The 17,339-nt window shown below is 37.3% G+C and overlaps 1 protein-coding gene across 5 annotated transcripts in view; it reads left to right on the top strand.

Annotated features, from left to right (window-relative positions):
- The window catches only part of SUGCT (succinyl-CoA:glutarate-CoA transferase), a 683,662-nt gene that overhangs the window by 277,229 nt on the left and 389,094 nt on the right, over positions 1–17,339 (top strand). For all 5 annotated transcript variants that reach the window (XR_007479090.1, XM_049714567.1, XM_004263495.4 and 2 more), the window contains exon 12: positions 16,981–17,083. Coding sequence is in view for 4 of the 5 variants with exons in the window: in XM_049714567.1 (XP_049570524.1) it covers positions 16,981–17,083 (103 nt within the window). In the remaining variant the exon portion in view is untranslated. The remainder of the gene's footprint in view (positions 1–16,980; positions 17,084–17,339) is intronic.

Below are 17,339 nucleotides of genomic sequence, written 5' to 3' on the forward strand. Positions count from 1 at the left end.
ACCTGGAAGGGATCTTAGAATCTCTGACAGGGCAAGGAGACTAGTGTGAGTGGAATTAGGGAAAATGAGAAAGCGCAGGAAGATTGGGAAGCTGGAATTCTTATTAAGAGATTCCCAAATATGAGGTGAGTTGCTTCTGAAAGTGCTGTCTTCCCTGGCTGAGAACCTCCTCTACTGTATGCCTGCCAAAGCAGGTTGGATGACCACTCTTCTGGGTTTCAAAGATTGGAGGCAATTGCCAGAAAAATTCATTCCGCCTCTGGGATCCTTTGAAATCAGAAATAGCATTGTATAGCCTATAACTTTTTCTTTATGCCATTTTCATGTTAGTGTATTATGTACAGTAACAAAATAATGTTCTTTTTTGTAAGGCTATTCATGAAGACACCAGATGAGAAAATGGGTAGATTTGTGAAGCAGTAGATTTTCATACTTCATTTGAAAATTTCCTTTGTTTAATATATTTAAATTACATTCAGTGGAGACATATTAAAAACAGGAAAATGAAGGAGAAGTTGCAGGCTTGCATTTAATGGTGTGTTGCTTTCTATTACCATATACTTGGAGTTAGATTATGTATGATATGATGCTGATGGTCTAAATGTGCATTTTAAGTGGCTTTTGGGAACTAGAGAGGTGGACCTCATAAATCACTCGGGTGATACGTTTTAATCCAGTGCAAGACTGCAAGGAAGTAATGAAAAGATGTGTGTTGGTCAGGAGATAAGAGGTTAAACTTGGCCCAGGAAAAGGAATACAAATTGAATTATAAATGATTGTTTTTTGAGCTAAAAATGGCACCTTATTAGTGTCTGTAAGGAAGCCTGTCCAATTTTCTTAAAATAATAGCCTTGAACTTCTGGGAAGATGGTGGTGGCTGTGGTAGATAGTTTTTGGATCTTCCCAAATCTCTCCTTAAAAATAGAGCTACATTTTAGTGAACAAAATGAGAAAAACATGGAAAACAAAAAAATGACAAGGAATCCTCTTGAATTCCAAAGTAGAAGTGAGTGGGAACAAACCATCAAAAGCCATGCGATCTGAACAATATCAGCATTTGTAAGAGGAAAAATAGAGGTGTCAAAATCATCTACAGATATTCTTTGGAAAGCACAGGGCAATTCTGAGAATAGCAACTAAAACTAGGCGGTGAGTGCAGGGGGTCTCTGGGAACATCTGAAGAGACTGGGGCAGTATAGCCTCTGTGAATTCTTGAAAACCACCCTCCAGGAGAGGCCTTCACATTGAGAAACTTCAGAGAGTGAAGTAAAAATTGCAGCAGGGTATGGATAAGAGAGATAAGGCCAGAGAAGATACAGATAAAAGTGACAGAGGCGAATAGAGCCAGGAAATTTGTAAAAGTACGCCTACCATATATTTCTTTAACACTACACACACACACACCACACACCACACACATACACACACACACACACACACACACACACACAAAACTAAGAAAGATTTCTATGAAGTTAGCAAGGCTATTTGAGCCAAGCCTTCTTCTAAAAGTTCAGGAAAACTAATTTTACATAAAAAAGAAAAAGCAAGAGAAAAGTGCTGAGATCAAATCGTACACAAAGTTATTATAAGAATTTAAAAAGGGAATAAACAGAATAATATTTCTATAGGTAATGAAAACATGCCATAAAGACATGCCTATACAATAGATAAAAATGAACAAAAAAATTAAAAATGATATAGGACATTAAAAAAACGAACTTGACTCAGAATTAGAAAAACACAGAAATTAAGCAAAAGAACTCAGGAAAATATTAAGACACAAAAGGATAAAAAAATCAAGATTAAATTAGAAGGCACGCAAGAGTGAATCAACAAGAGATAATTCTTCAGGAAAACAGAGAGTGAAAATAAAGACAATTTAAAAAATTAAAAGGTAGTGGAAAAATATATTTCAAACAAGAATTGGAGGAAAAGTGTCAAATGTTGAAGAGAGTGACAAAAATCTACCACATGAATAATAGGAGTTTCAGAGGAACAAAACCAAAGCAGGGAACAGAACAAATGCTAGAAACACTAGGATGTCTATAATTACTGGAAGCATCAGCTAATATATATAATGTTATAAGAGACATTTTCAGTATATAAAACCATAATAATATTATCTATGTTTCCACACTTTTAAGATAGTCACTAAAATTTGAGGAAACTTCATGGAATTAAAAAAGTAAAGGATTGGGCTTCCCTGGTGGCGCAGTGTTTGAGAGTCCGCCTGCCGATGCAGGGGACATGGGTTCGTGCCCCAGTCCGGGAAGATCCCACATGCTGTGGAGTGGCTGGGCCCGTGAGCCATGGCCGCTGAGCCTGTGCGTCCGGAGCCTGTGCTCCGCAACGGGAGAGGCCACAACAGTGAGAGGCCCATGTACCGCAAAAACAACAACAACAAAAAAGTAAAGGATTTGAAGCTACTGAAAATAAAAATGAAATAGTCCACCATGTATCTGAGAAAACTGACTCCCCCCTAAATCAATGCTAAAACATAGTAAGACAGAGTAAAATTATTGGACTTCAAAGAAAAAAAAATCCTTCAGGCATTTAGGCAAAAAGAACACATAACTTACAAGGGAAAGAACATTAAATTATGAGGTTTTTTTTCAGGAGCAACACTTTATGCCAGAAAAAAAGGGAGTAATATTTTTAAGACACTCAAAGAAAGAAAACCAAGGATTTTTATAACCACCAAATCTGACCTTCAAGTATAAAGGATACAAATTGTTGTTAATATGCAAGCATTGACTAATCTGCTAAAGGATAAGCTTCAGATAAGGAAAATGACTGAGAGATAATGACCTAATGACTGGTGGTGAGATATATATATATATATATATATATAACTAAATGAGAATCATAGGGAAAGAGGATAATATGCAGTGGCTATATATTCTGACCATGTAGAAACATAAATATGGTATGTTAAGCATGAGGGTGGAAGTGGGGTAGCATAATCAAAATTTTTTACAGAATCATAACTGGTTTTGGTAGGATTAAGATAGTTATTCAAGATTATTGTTTATGTGCTGTAGAATAAAGCAAATGAGTAATCATGGGATATTCTAATTCTATTATCACCTATGTCCTTGAGAACCAGAATTATTCTAAGAATTCTGTAGACTATAAATAAAAGTTTAAGGTAAATATCAATACAAAACTGGTGTAACATTCTTAATATAAAAGGCCTTTTACACATTAATAAGAAAAAGGAAAACTCAATATATAATTGTTGGAAGAATATAATCAGGCATTTTATAAAGCAAGATAAACAGATAGTCAAAAGCATTAGTTTTAGCATTTTGCCTTAATTTTTGTATATGGTGTTAGGTAAGGGTCCAACTTCTTCATTCTTTTGCATGTAGATATACTATATCAGTTTTCCCAGCATCATTTGTTGAAAAAACTGTCCTTTTCCCCATTGAATGGCTTTGGCACTCTTGTCAGAAATCACTTGACCATAAATGTGTGGGTTCATTTCTGGCCTCCCTCTTCTATTCCATTAGTCTATATGTCTGTCTTTATGCCAATACCATACCCTTTTGATTACTGTAGCTTTGTGGTAAGTTTTGAAATCACAAAGTGTGATTTTTTGTTTTGTTCTTTTTTTTCAGGATTGTTTTTGCTATTTGGGGTCTCTTGAGGTTGTGTATTGAATTTTAGGATTGGTTTTTCTATTTCTGCAAAAAATCTTCATTGGGGTTTTAGGGATTCCATTGAATCTATAGGTTGCTTTGCGTAAATTGATATCTTAACAATATTAAGTCTTCCAATTCATGAACATGGCATGTTTCCACTTACTTATGTCTAATTTCTTTCAGCAATGTTTTGTAATTTTTATTCAGCCTTAAAAAGGAAGAATATAGGGCTTCCCTGGTGGCGCAGTGGTTGAGAGTCCTCCTGCCAATGCAGGGGACACGGGTTCGTACCCTGGTCCGGGAGGATCCCTCATGCCACGGAGTGGCTGGGCCTGTGAGCAATGGCCACTGAGCCTGTGCATCCAGAGCCTGTGCTCCGCAACAGGAGAGGCCACAACAGTGAGAGGCCTGCGTACTGCAAAAAGGAAAAAAAAAAAGGAAGAAAATATGCTATAATGTGAATGAACCTTGAAGACATTATGTAAAGACACATATTATATGATTCCACTTATAAGAGGTACTTAGAGTGGTCAAAATCAGAGACAGAAAGTATAATGGTGGTTGCCAGGGATCGGGGGAAGGGAAGAATGGGGATTTATTGTTTAATAGGTATAGAATTTCAGTTTTACAAGATGAAAAGAGTTATGGGGACAGATGGTGGTGATGGCTGCACAACAATGTGAATGTATACCACTGAACTGTACACTTGAAACGGTTAAGATGGTAAATTTTATGTTATGCGTATTTTAACACAGTCAAAAGGGGAAAAAACCATTGTGATCTCTTAAATTTTTAAGAAATATAAATTCATACAAAATGCTAAAGGATATGCATAAATCAAAATTATTTCTGTGTGGTAAGGTTATAGTTGATTTTGTTTCTTCTTTTGTGCCTGTTGACATTTAAATATTTTTCTACAATAATTATGTATTGCTTTATTAGTAGTCTTTTTTAAAAATAAATTTATTTACTTTTACTTATTTATTTTTGGCTGTGTTGGGTCTTCGTTGCTGCACACGGGCTTTCTCTAGTGCGGTGAGAGGGGGCTACTCTTCGTTGTGGTGCGCAGGCTTCTCATTGTGGTTGCTTCTCTTGTTGTGAAGCACAGGCCCTAGAGTGCGCGGGCTTCAGTAGTTGTGGCATGTGGGCTCAGTAGTTGTGGCTCGCGGGCTCTAGAGCGCAGGCTCAGTAGTTGTGGCGCATGGGCTTAGCTGCCTCGTGGCATGTGGGATCTTCCTGGACCAGGGTTTGAACCCGTGTCCCCTGAATTGGCAGGCAGAGTCCCAACCACTGTGCCACCAGGGAAGTCCCTATTAGTAGTCTTTTACAAAGAGATCTTGATTCAAGAGGCTTATTTTTTGATATAAGGAGCCTTGGTGTGAGGTATTGCTGGACCTTGGCAGTGTGGGCAACTTTCCCGCATCATATGTGCAGTGGTGCTGAGCCCCTTCTGAGGCTGTAGGGACCCTCACAGCAATGCTGGTCAGTCCAAACCATTATCATACATGATCCACTCTTCATTTAAAATCTGTGCAAAGCAGAACGTGTTTTGGAACTGTGAGTGATCATTAGTATGGACCTGAATTATTAATGTGGTAATAATAATTAGTCTGACTCGTAAGACATAGTGGCTGATCAGCTTAGTAAGTGTCCTGTTGTATTTAAGAGCAAGTTGTATGAAAAGTCCGTAATGACCCTGCACTAGAAAGCAGTGGTTGGAGTCCCTGGATGGACTCTTTTACCATCTTTTGTGTGGCCTGTGAATCGACATGCAGACAAAGGAGAGAGCTAGTGAATACTAGCGGGGAAAAAAAAAGATAACTTTAACCATAATTTATTAGTAATATGTAGAGATAAATTCCTAAGAGGAAATAAGGTCTAAGGAAATTACAGGAAATATTAAATCTGTGATTCTGTTTACGGTAGAAACGCCGACCAACAAATTCCAGCTGTTTCTCTGTGGGTTATAAAAGTGTCACAGGCCTATTTATAGTTGCTGCATTGTAGACTCCAGCCTGGTTGTTATGGAATCCCATTGGTTTGGTTTGGGTTTACTCAGATTTGTCCAAAGACACATTTCCTATAGGCAATATATTTATGGAATGTAGCCCTGTACCAAATTTTTGTTTCTATAACTTCTATTCTGGTTTCTTCCTCGTCCTGCCAAGTTTGCCTCCCCAGAAATGTTAGTGTAGTATTATTTATTTAACACTTATGTACCACTGAATTGTACAATTACACTGTTCTGAATACCCTCAAAGTATTAATTCATCTAATTCCTCATGACAAAGTTAAGAGCTAGATACTGTTTCTTAAACCAACACAAAAACCAAAAACCTTAAAGGACAAGAATCATAATTTGTCTACATTAAAGTTAATTTTTTCTATATGAAAAAATAAATACTGATAAGCCAAAAGACAAGCTATAGTCTAGGAGAAGAAATTTGCAATGCATGTAACTAATAAAGGATTTGTATCTAGATTATGCAAATGTTCTTATAAGTCAATAAGGAAAGAAAAGCACTTCATCTGAAAAAGGGGCAAAGGATATGAAGAGGAAAGAAACAAAAGAAAAACAGAAGTCTAATAGCCTTTAAGCTTATGAAAAAATGCTTAATTTCTCCAGTTGGGAGAAATACAACTTAAAGTAACCGTGAGATACCATTCCACCTCTATCTGATTGGCAAAACTTTCTTCTGACCGTAAAAGTTGGTGAGAATATGGAGCATGGTAAAAGCAGATATTGACATCAACCACATCGCAGAGCAGTTTGGCAAAATCGAAGACAGCTGACAATGTGCCTGCTTTATGACTCAGCAGTTCTACCTCTGTATATATACTTTGGGGAATCAATCCCATATGACCAAACAGAGAAATGTATAAGGTTCCACTGAAGCATTGTATGCAATAGTAAGAAATTGAAAACAATTGATCATTAATAGGAGGAAAGATAAATTGTGGAATATTCACACAGGGATGTGCCCAGTGGGTAAAATAAATGAGTCAAATCGATATGCATGCAGATGTATAGATCTTGAAATTAAAATGTTCAATAAGAATAGCAAGTTGCAGGGTAAAGGTTAAAAACACACAACATGATACTTTATAATGCCTATGGATTCATCTAAACAGATACACACATATGTAATATAAGTGCAGTAGCATGAACAGAGAGATGCACAAGATCTCTAGGATGGTGGTTACTTGTGACATGAAGAAAAAGGGGAAAAAAGGTCAAGGAGAGGCACCAAAGGGGCTTTGCCTGTATCTGTAACATTTTGTTTCTTAAAAATATGAAGCAGATATGCTAAGACTCATTAACAATGTGAGTGGGTGAGGGCACATAAGTATTTATGTTATTTCCTTCTCTATACTTTTTATTCCTACACTTTTTGGCATATTTGAAATATTTCACAACAGTAAAATAAATAAGTTTAATAATTTTTTTTGTATTTACCTATATTTTTGCTTACTATCTTCTTTCTTTTTTCTTTTTAACATCTTTATTGGAGTATAATTGCTTTACAATGGTGTGTTAGTTTCTGCTGTATAACAAAGCGAATCAGCTATATATATACATATGGTCCCATATCCCCTCCCTCTTGCGTCTCCCTCCCACCCTCCCTATCCTACCCCTCTAGGTGGTCACAAAGCACCGAGCTGATCTCCCTGTGCTATAAACTAACTCTAGTGGCTAATACTCCTAAATTTTCTTTTAAAAATCTTTGGGGAGAATTCCCTGGTTAGGACTCTGCACTTCCACTGCAGGGCGCCCAGATTTGATCCCTGGGGTTGGGAACTAAGATCCTGCATGCCACATGGGGTGGCCAAAAAAGAAAAAAAGAGACATTGAGTAAAATAGACAGTACTTGGAGAAGAAGAATACTTCAGAAACAACCATAATTTTAAAAAAAAGTCTTTGGGAAGCACTGCTATGATATTGACATAAACTCATCCCAAAACTTTTATGTTATATGGACAGTATGTCTTTCCACAGTTTTGTATTCACTTCTCACTGGCTTACAGAGTAATGGATTTTGTAATTCTCCAACGTTTTTGTTCAGTCTCTGCAAGATATTTATTTAGCTTTCTGGGTTTTTCACAAAATTATTTTGAATTTAAAGACACAATTTTCTGGGTCTAGTTTTCTGTATATCAAGAAGGTGGTGTGTTAGGAGAGCTTTGTCTCCACTATCCTGGAGAGCCACCCTCATGGTCTAATAGGGGAGTCCACCATTGTAGTTGTATTTTATTTGTTTAAGGGGATGGAACTAATATGTGCAAATTTAAAAAGATTGATGGGTTTTGGGTTTCGGGTGTATAAACATCCAAACTTATTTTCAGAACTCTGTGGTTGGCAAGTCCACAACTCTACCGTAGAGATAGTATAGCAACAAGACAGGTATACCTTTCTACTTATGCATAAATATACAAAACTTTTTTGAAAGTTGATTCATATTTCCAATTATATGAAGAAATCATTGTGTGAATTAAAGAATACTTTTGTAACATAAAGTCATATTCTGTTAGTATGTTACATTTGAATTTTCCTATAAAACCTCTATGAAAAGACAACTAACTAGACTCCAAATTGGAGCCCTGAATTTTTATGTGGGAAAATGCCAGGATTCAAAGATTTAGAATATTACCAAAGAATCTCCTTGAAATCCTTTTCTGTTCTGACCCAAAAGTGGGGAAGAGTTCATGAAACCAAGAGGGATATGATTTCATTTTTGCCCCACACTTACCCTATTTTCTGCTCCGGAAACTTGAAAAGTCATGGAGGAAAGTGTCATTGAGCATCTCATAAAGTCTAGCAAGAGATAAGGGTAAAGAAAACCTTTCATTTGCTCCAAGTTGCTGTCATTGACTGTTTTGTTTTTTTTTAACATCTTTATTGGAGTATAATTGCTTTACAATGTTGTGTTAGTTGCTGCTGTATAACAAAGTGAATCAGCTATATGTGTACCTATATCCCCATATCCCCTCCCTCTTGCGTCTCCCTCCTACCCTCCCCATGCCATCCCTCTAGGAAGGCACCAGATTTTGTCCAGGGAGCACCCTGGGCCTTTTAGGGAAATGAGGCCTTGTCCAGGTAGGGACACAGCATGAGCCATAGCAGGCATTTTCTTTTATCACTGATAGAAATCGAAGCCTTGGACTTTGTCTTAACCATTAGAATGAGGCAAAAATACAAGATCTTTAACTTCTGTGGCTTTTCCACAAGCTATATTGATGTTGGTACCTCTTTAAACTGTTTCAACCATGCTGATTGTTAGCCTGGTAAAATGTGTTTATTTTATTACTCCCTGCCTAGTTTGAAATCTCTGTATTGTCACTCCCTCCTATGGGATCTCTAAGTGTAATGAAGACTGATGGGGATTCCTGACACTGGTGTCATCACCAATCCCCCAGAGGCTTCAGTGCAAACACTGATATTTTCTAGAATAAGAAATGAATAAACAACAACAAAGTAACATGTTAATATATTTTAGAACTCCCAAAAGCTTAGACTTAAATTTTTAGAATTGAGAGATTATTGATATATATTATATATTATTAGTTTTAGGTGTACAACATAGGAATGATTTGATATTAGTATGCTTAGACCTTTATAATCAGAAAATATTTGAGCTATGATCAGCAAAAAGTAGGAGTTGCTATATAAATTGTTAAAATTCCTTCCTTGGATTTGAAGTTATAGACATATTTTATTATTGTATTCATTTTTGTTATGTGACCTTACAACTAAGTAAATACCATTTTGAGTACTTACTACATGCTAGGTGATGTGCTAAGCAATTTACAACTGATTATAATTTCCTTAGAACAGAAGAGAAAATTGGAGCTCAGAGAAGTTAAACAACTTACTCATGGTCACAAAGTTAGGTGAGCTTAGGATTAAAAGTCAGGCTTGTCTTTTCAATAAATTTTATTTATTGATTATCGTTTATAAATGGCAACAGTGTATTATAGTGAGATGAGCTCTGAGCCTGAAATGAGGACTTGAGTGTGAGTCTCAATTTTTTCATCTTCAAAATAAGAGTAATGAGTCCTTTCTCATAGAGTTCTTGAAAGGCTGAGATTAAAAAATGGTGGCCAATATTACGAGAGCTTATCAGACCACAGGGTTGATCAGTTGTTGGTGGGAAGGAAGTCACGAATAGTTGAAACCCAGACAACTTACCCAGTATAGAGTTAACCTCCCTTCCTCCCCCAGCTCTGGGGCAAACAGTAGCTGAATTGCCAATGGCCTAAGGGTGGCACTGTGTGCTAGATTTGACTGGATTGACACTGACATCTATTGGGTCTACCCTACTGAAGGAGCATTGACAAAGACCAGTTCAAGACCTCACCAGCTTATAGCTTCGAGCCTTCTGATCCATACACTTCTACTCAACTTCTCTGTGCCCTAGTTTCCTCAACCATGAGGATCATAAACCTCACCTCATGGGATTATGAGGATAAGAAATAATATATGCCAAGTATTTCTTGTGGTGTCCAGTACATACTATCATATTATAAAAGGCTCTCAGTTAACAGTAGCACTAAGATGCTGTACTGCCTTTTCAAGCCCTTTGTCGGACAGGTCTTCAGCAGCACATCACTCACAAAACTTTGTCTGATCTGCTCTCCTGTACTCTGCTGCCCAGGGTCAGGCAGTAGAAAGTGGTGGTTAACACATGAGCTTTGGACTCAGGATAGTCTTCTAGCTTGACTACTTCATGTTGATACGAGTTGAAAAGGCTACTTAAACTCTCTAAATCTCGGTTTGCTCCATCTTTAAAATGAGCATGATAATGGTGCCTACCTAACAGGATTGTTATGAGAATTAAATGAAATAATGTGTGTAATCTGCTTAGCACAGAGCCTTGCAATCGGTAAATGTTTAATAAATGTTTGCTTTGATTTGAAAAAATTGTGAACGTTTTTAATTGATGTTTTTATTAAGGTCATATAGATAGGAGGTGCTGGGGCTGTGACTCAATCCCAAATCTATCCACATCTCATGCCTGTTCTATTGTAGCACACGTCTTGTGTTTGAATACTTACAGTAACAACTGCCAGTATGGTCCCTATTACTAGAAATATTTTCAGTATACATAATATGATGGCTTTGTAGGATCATAGAAAACAATAGATGATTTTTAAGATCTTTTGAATTCCTGGGATCTTATGATTCTCTGGATCATAGGAAGTCCCTAAATTGAAACATTATGTCTGAAGCATTTACTTGTAAATTGGTCTTTGGGAACTAGCGATCTATTTTCCATAAGACATACTTCTATACAGAATTTAGAGACCAGTGTAGAAAAAGAAGGAAAAGGAGGTGCTGTGATACTACATTTAAAGCTAAGGGCCTCGGGCTTCCCTGATGGCGCAGTGGTTGAGAGTCCGCCTGCCGATGCAGGGGACACGGGTTCGTGCCCCGGTCCGGGAAGATCCCACATGCCGCAGAGCGGCTGGGCCCGTGAGCCATGGCCGCTGAGCCTGCGCGTCCGGAGCCTGTGCTCCGCAACGGAGAGGCCACAACAGTGAGAGGCCCGCATACCGCAAAAAAAAAAAAAAAAAAGCTAAGGGCCTCAAATTGTCTTCCTTCTCCCAACCTCAGTATCTGAATAAAACTAGTCTCAGCAAGGTTTCAGGAGAAGATACTCCACCCCACTAATTCAAGCTAATGTGACTGAGATGAAACCGAGGGTAGTTACCAGTTAGCCATTGATAAGTGGTGAATTGTGACCTGCCTTCACTGGTTAGGCTTACTTTGATTGTTTCTATAAAAGCTTGTGTGTCCTCCAAGGGTCACATAGCCTGGGCAATAGGATGTTTGCCCAAGTTGTTTTTTAGGAACTTGGAGTCAGCTGTGTCCAGTTTGAGCTTGAGATGATTAAGACTGGTTAAGACCTCCCACCCTCCATCTGGGCACATGCAAATGTCCATTCGGTGACCTTTTGATGTCTGAGGGCCAAAATCTCCACCCTCACAGCATGCTAATGCTGCCGTTTTCTGAGCATGTCTCCCATGCAGAAACCTGTGGCTTGGTTGCATCTGCACAGAGCAACGATTGCCTCTCCTTTTTCTTATCTCAAATTACCTTTCTCCATGCTCCCCCTGCCTCAGTTTTTATACCATAAATATCCCCAGCCCCTCACCTTCAGGGAGACAGATTTGAGACTTTTCCCGTCTCCTGACTTGGATGCCTCAGGAATAAACCCTTTCTGTGCTGCAAACCTCATCGTCTCAGCGTTTGGCTTGCGACGCACCAGGCAAACAAACAAGACCCTCTTATTCTTCCCAAATAGTCATATATTCATTCATTTAGCAAATATTGAGTGCCAACTGTATTTTAAGTTATGGGGCTATAAAAGTCAAGAAATCGTCTGTTTCTCTAGCGTGAGAGAAGGTAATGATCTTGGGGAAGGAAATAGTTGGACAGATTTGAGACATATCTAAAATGAGTGATTTATGGAAAGGGGGAAAATTGGAGGCAGTAAGTTTTTAATCAACTATTGCCATAGTCCATGTGTGATGAATCAAGGGCTTGAACTGTGGTAGTAATAGTGGGAATAGAGGAATAAAACTTAACTTTTGAAAAGTTGATTCTACAGGGCAATTATGTATAAATGATAAATGATGAGAAGAAGGAGTTCCAGATTTAGCCAAGGGTTTGAGTTCAGGCAAGGGAGAATATTAGGTTTATGGGGCAAATGGAAATTTTAATCATCCATGGGCAAGTCGTGTTTATGGGGATGATACTACGTCTGAGTGGAAGTATTCTATGGTAACTAGAAAAGGGGAACTGAGGAAAGGTCAGGGCTAGAAATAATAGATTTGGGTATCATCTGCATAGAGATGACAGGATTACTTAAGTGCTTAAAAGAAAATGAAGAATATTGGGACTGGAAGGAAAAGGTAAAAGAATTAATTAAAAAAAACCCAGAAATGGCCAAAGAGGTATTAAAAATCCAAGAAGGTATCATAGGACCTAAAGATAAGATAGTCAACAGTGTCAAATACTGCACAGAAAGCAGGTGGGATTCGGACTGTGAACAGAATATTGGCAGACCCAAGTGGTCACTGGAGACCCTTGGAGACTGGGTAAGAAAAGGTGTTGGTGGCCAAGTCATATATCAGAGGCTCAAGCAGTAATGATAGACTGGAAACATAAATAGGATAGTAACAAAAAAGGGTAAGAATGCCTGGAAAACTTATTTTTTCAAACAAAAACTTATTATTTCTGGTTGACAGTAATATGGAAGATATTGATGGAGAGGCAGGTTTAAGAAGCATCAGAGGGAGACAGCATGGTGCCTCCTGTCAAGTTTCTTTTTCTCTAGTCTCATCGATATCCTTCCCTTCTCTGTATCAATGCTGATTATGTCAGTCCCCTACTGAAAGACCTCTCTGGGTTCCTCATTGCCAGTGGAAATCCAATATCCTTAGCATAGCTCACCAGATGCCTCACGCTCTTGGTTCTAACCTCCCTTTTCCATTTCCTCTTTTGCCGCTCAAGGCACAGGAGATTTCACATTCTTTCCAGATTGAGTCTTTGTACACATTGCTTTTTCTGCCTGGAAGATCCTTCTTCCCACCCTTCACGTGGAAAATTCTAACTCATCCTTCAACACCTGGCTCAAATGTCACCTCATTTTTGAATGCTTTCCTGACTCCCCAGGCCCAGTGCAGGTCTCCCTCTTTGGTGCTTTGACTGCAAGTTGTTCATTCATATTTTTGTCTCAGCATCCTGCACTGTAATTCATAAATTTCGATAGCTCTGTTCTCCATTAGACTATATGATCTCTGGATACGATGACTGTCTCTTTTTTATCATTGTAATCCCCATGACTGGCACAAAAAAAAAAAACTCTTGCTAAAAGCATCAGGAATGAATGAGTGAGTATTAATGTAAAGAGATATATCATGAGGTATATAGGATGAAAGTGAAGAAGCATCTTAGTGCTAAGCAAAATAAGCCAGACACAGGAATACAGATACTGCATGATCTCACTTATGTGTGGAATCTAAAAAAAGTCAAACTCATAGAACGAGAGTGTAGAACGGCGGTTGCCAGGGGCTAGGGTGTGCGGGAGATTGGGAGATGTTGGTCAAAGGGTACAAACTTTCAGCTGTCAGATGAAAAGTTCTGAGGATCGAATGTACAGTATTGTGATTATAGGTAATAATACTGTATCAAATACTTAAAGTTTGCTGAGAGGAGTTGCTAAGTGTTCTCACCACACACACACAAATGGTAACTGTGATAGTGGTAATCATTTCACAATGTATATGTATGTTAAATCATCACATTGCTCACCTTAAAAAATCATGTTGTACAAATTAAATACATATGACTTTTATTTGTCAATCGTACCTCAAAAAAGTTGGGGTGGGCGAAGCTATATGAATTTGAGCAAGTTAATTTCTCCGAACCTGAGTTTCCTATTGGTCAAAGGAGGATAATACTTACTTTATAATGTGCTTATGAGGATAAAATCTACAAAATATAGATCAAACAATTAATGACCAGCATTTATTAATCATTAATGTTATAATTATTTTCAACTCCCACCTTCATGGCATGGATCTCTTATTAGTTGCTCTCTGGCCTTGGATTTGGCTGCAACTTTAATCCATTCTCAAAAGAGAAGAATCTTTGGTTCGTTTTCTAAGTTAAATTTTCATGTTAAGAAATTGAAACTCAAGTCTATCTTTAAGCAGCAGTGTTTCATCTGCCTAAATGATGTAATCTGATTAATAATAACCATTCGGCATCAAGTGAATTCAACAAAAATCTAGAATTAAATATATGGGTTGATTTAGTAAGTTTACAATTAAGTCTGAATTGTTTTATGAGTCTCCAAGGAACTTCCCAGAGGAGGCCCTAGCTTTGAGGCCTACTTCAGTGGATCCAGGGACACCCTTCTTGTCTTATCTTCAGGATTGTGTTGCCCTGAGTGAGTTAAATCAGCTCTTTCCATTTTTTTTTTAGCAGAATTTTTGTGGTTCATAAAAACAAGCACTTACAGATTTTCTTGCGTAGATAAAGGAAAGGATTCTACATCAGATTTAGATCAAGAGATAGATTTTCAGAAGAAAATGATGGATGTGTCCTCTGGGAGTAACGGAATGCAGTGATGTTCGTCTCTGACTGATTGAGTTTAAGGCATTTGTGAACACTTCCACGCCCACACCCACTCAAATACACAAACAGTGGTCACAACTGCAGCTCCAGACGCTGCCTCTCTCCCCAGTCTATATCCAAAGTGCATCCGTTGTTTTCCATAACATGAAATAAATCCCTCCCTTTTGCCCAGTGGTGAAAAGCTTATATAAATACTAAAACTTCAACTATTCCCCTGAGTTTCCTGTTGGCAAGCCTGCAGCTACGGGTTTGTTGAGATATTGACATACATTTTCTGTGCGGATCTTTCAGGCCGCTTGGGTGAGTCCAGTGGTGATAAATTTATGTCTTGAAAATTCATCAGAGTAACCATTATGACACTCTGTTTATGAAAACTTAAATAATTAACACCCTGATTTAAAAGGCTCCAGGTTCAAAGCACCTCTTTTATTCTTTCAACATATATCATTCTGGTGATATATATCTATATATATCTTAGCAAGTCTCCGCCAGGAGACGACTTTAATAGTCATTGAAAAGAAAATGTGGATGCGAAGAATTGACTAATTCAAAACATATAATCTTGCATTGTGGCGTTCCCATGAAAGAATATTTTTCAATATTTAGAAGTGAAGTCTTTTATTGTGTACTAAATAGGGATAGTTAACATTACTGGGCCATAATTAATGTGTATAATGAAAAATCTTTATCATAATGGAAAGAAAAGGGGGAAGGCATTATTTTTAAAGACAAAAATCAATGTCTGGTGTAGAGTAGACGCTCCTCAGGTGGTTGTAGAATAAGTGGATGTGTGAATAGGATTAATTATACTCCTAGTGAAATGTATACTACCTTCATTAAAAATTTTTATCAGATTCTTATGTAAAAAATTTATATGATTGAACATAGTTGTTCATATAGTAGTCTGTCTTTTAGAGTATGTTAATTCAAACTTCTCTTTTCTTTTTATCTATTAGACGGCAGTTAGAGAAGTGTTCTCAAAGTATTGACACTTTTTAATCTTTTTTTTAAATAGTGGAAAAAGTGCATTCCTCTGACATAATTCCCATAGAATCTGCTGATCTGAAATTAATTTTAGCTATGTCTGAGAGAGCTGAATAGAAGCCCATGAATATTAACTATTTCTACTACACTTCCACTAGCCCTCCCATATTCGTGAAGCATTTTACTTGCTGCCAATAATTTACTATAGCTAACGCTTTTTAAAAATTTCTTTTAACCTAGATTATTACTTAACTAAAAATAGTTTGCTATTTTAACAATTAACAGTTGTCAAATTCTTCATATATTACAAGCTATGAGTGTTTATTTGTCTTTGAGGATCCAAGATTTTGTTTCTGGGCTCACTGTCTTAACAGAGAACTAAAAAACAGTAAATCTCATTAATGAATTAGGTCTCCTTTCCTTAAGACCTAATAGAGAAAAGAAAGGAAATCAAATAAGCTTTTGTGTCTGTGAAGTCCAATTTTAAATTATAGTAAAAATAAAACAGAGGTAAAGGACTTGGATGAATTTGAGGGTTGTTGGCTAAATTGAGGTATTAGGCTTTACATGTCTCCATTTGTTCTAATTGGTAAACCACAGTGCAAGTAAATAAGTAATTAAGTTTTTTTTTTAGGCCAGTGGTTGTGGCTGTTAATTCTGGTGTGCTTTAAGAGTAATGGAGGTAAAACATACAGCTTTCTTTTAAAACCAATTCATTAGTTTATTTTTTGTTTTGAGGAATAATTTAGCATATCTGTGTCTATCTTAACCTCATGTACTATTGCCTGAGACCTAAAAAACACTGCACAATGACGTTATACTCAAAACTTCAGTAACATTATATTATCATCATTAAATTCATCAAGTGCTCAATACCACATTTGAAGCTCAGTTAATACCATTTTCTACATAATCTCTCTTCTTCAAGGGTCTCTCTGTCAAAAAGTTCATAGGGTCAGAAATAGGAGGAATTTCAACTCTAATGGTGGATTTGCAAACAAGGGGATGGGAGTGGCTATTCTTATAACTTACAGGGCAACTCAAGTTGTTTCATATTGGCAACATTCTCTCAAAACTAGGCACAAGGAAAGTTAAAGAAACATGTTTTTGTCATTATCAGTTGCTTTCAAAGAGGGCCACAGGAGAAAACAGGTTGTGTACATTCTTTAGAGTATAAAAGTGCATCCTTTTTTGGTCTCTTCCTAGGTTTGAAGAAGAAATGACCAGCAAGTGGTTACACCTCTTCGAAGGCAGTGGAGTCCCGTATGGCCCAATTAACAGCATGAAGAATGTGTTTGCAGAACCCCAGGTTTGTTTTTTGAAATTTTTAGTATGTTTCGGTTAAAACCACAAGAATTTGCCTCTCTTTTCTATCCAGACTGATTCATATAAGTGTACATTAGCCATTGATCTTGAGCTTAAGTCACATCACGTGATTTTTTACTCTTACGTTAAAGTGTGGGTCTGAAATAAAAATTATCAGAATTTAGCACTGGCAGCCTACAATCATACTTTTATATGTATCTGATCGAACATATTTCTTCAGCAGCCATAAAGTATCAAAG

This window comes from Orcinus orca, chromosome 9 (assembly GCF_937001465.1).
Source record: "Orcinus orca chromosome 9, mOrcOrc1.1, whole genome shotgun sequence".
NCBI classification, from domain to species: Eukaryota; Metazoa; Chordata; class Mammalia; order Artiodactyla; family Delphinidae; genus Orcinus; species Orcinus orca.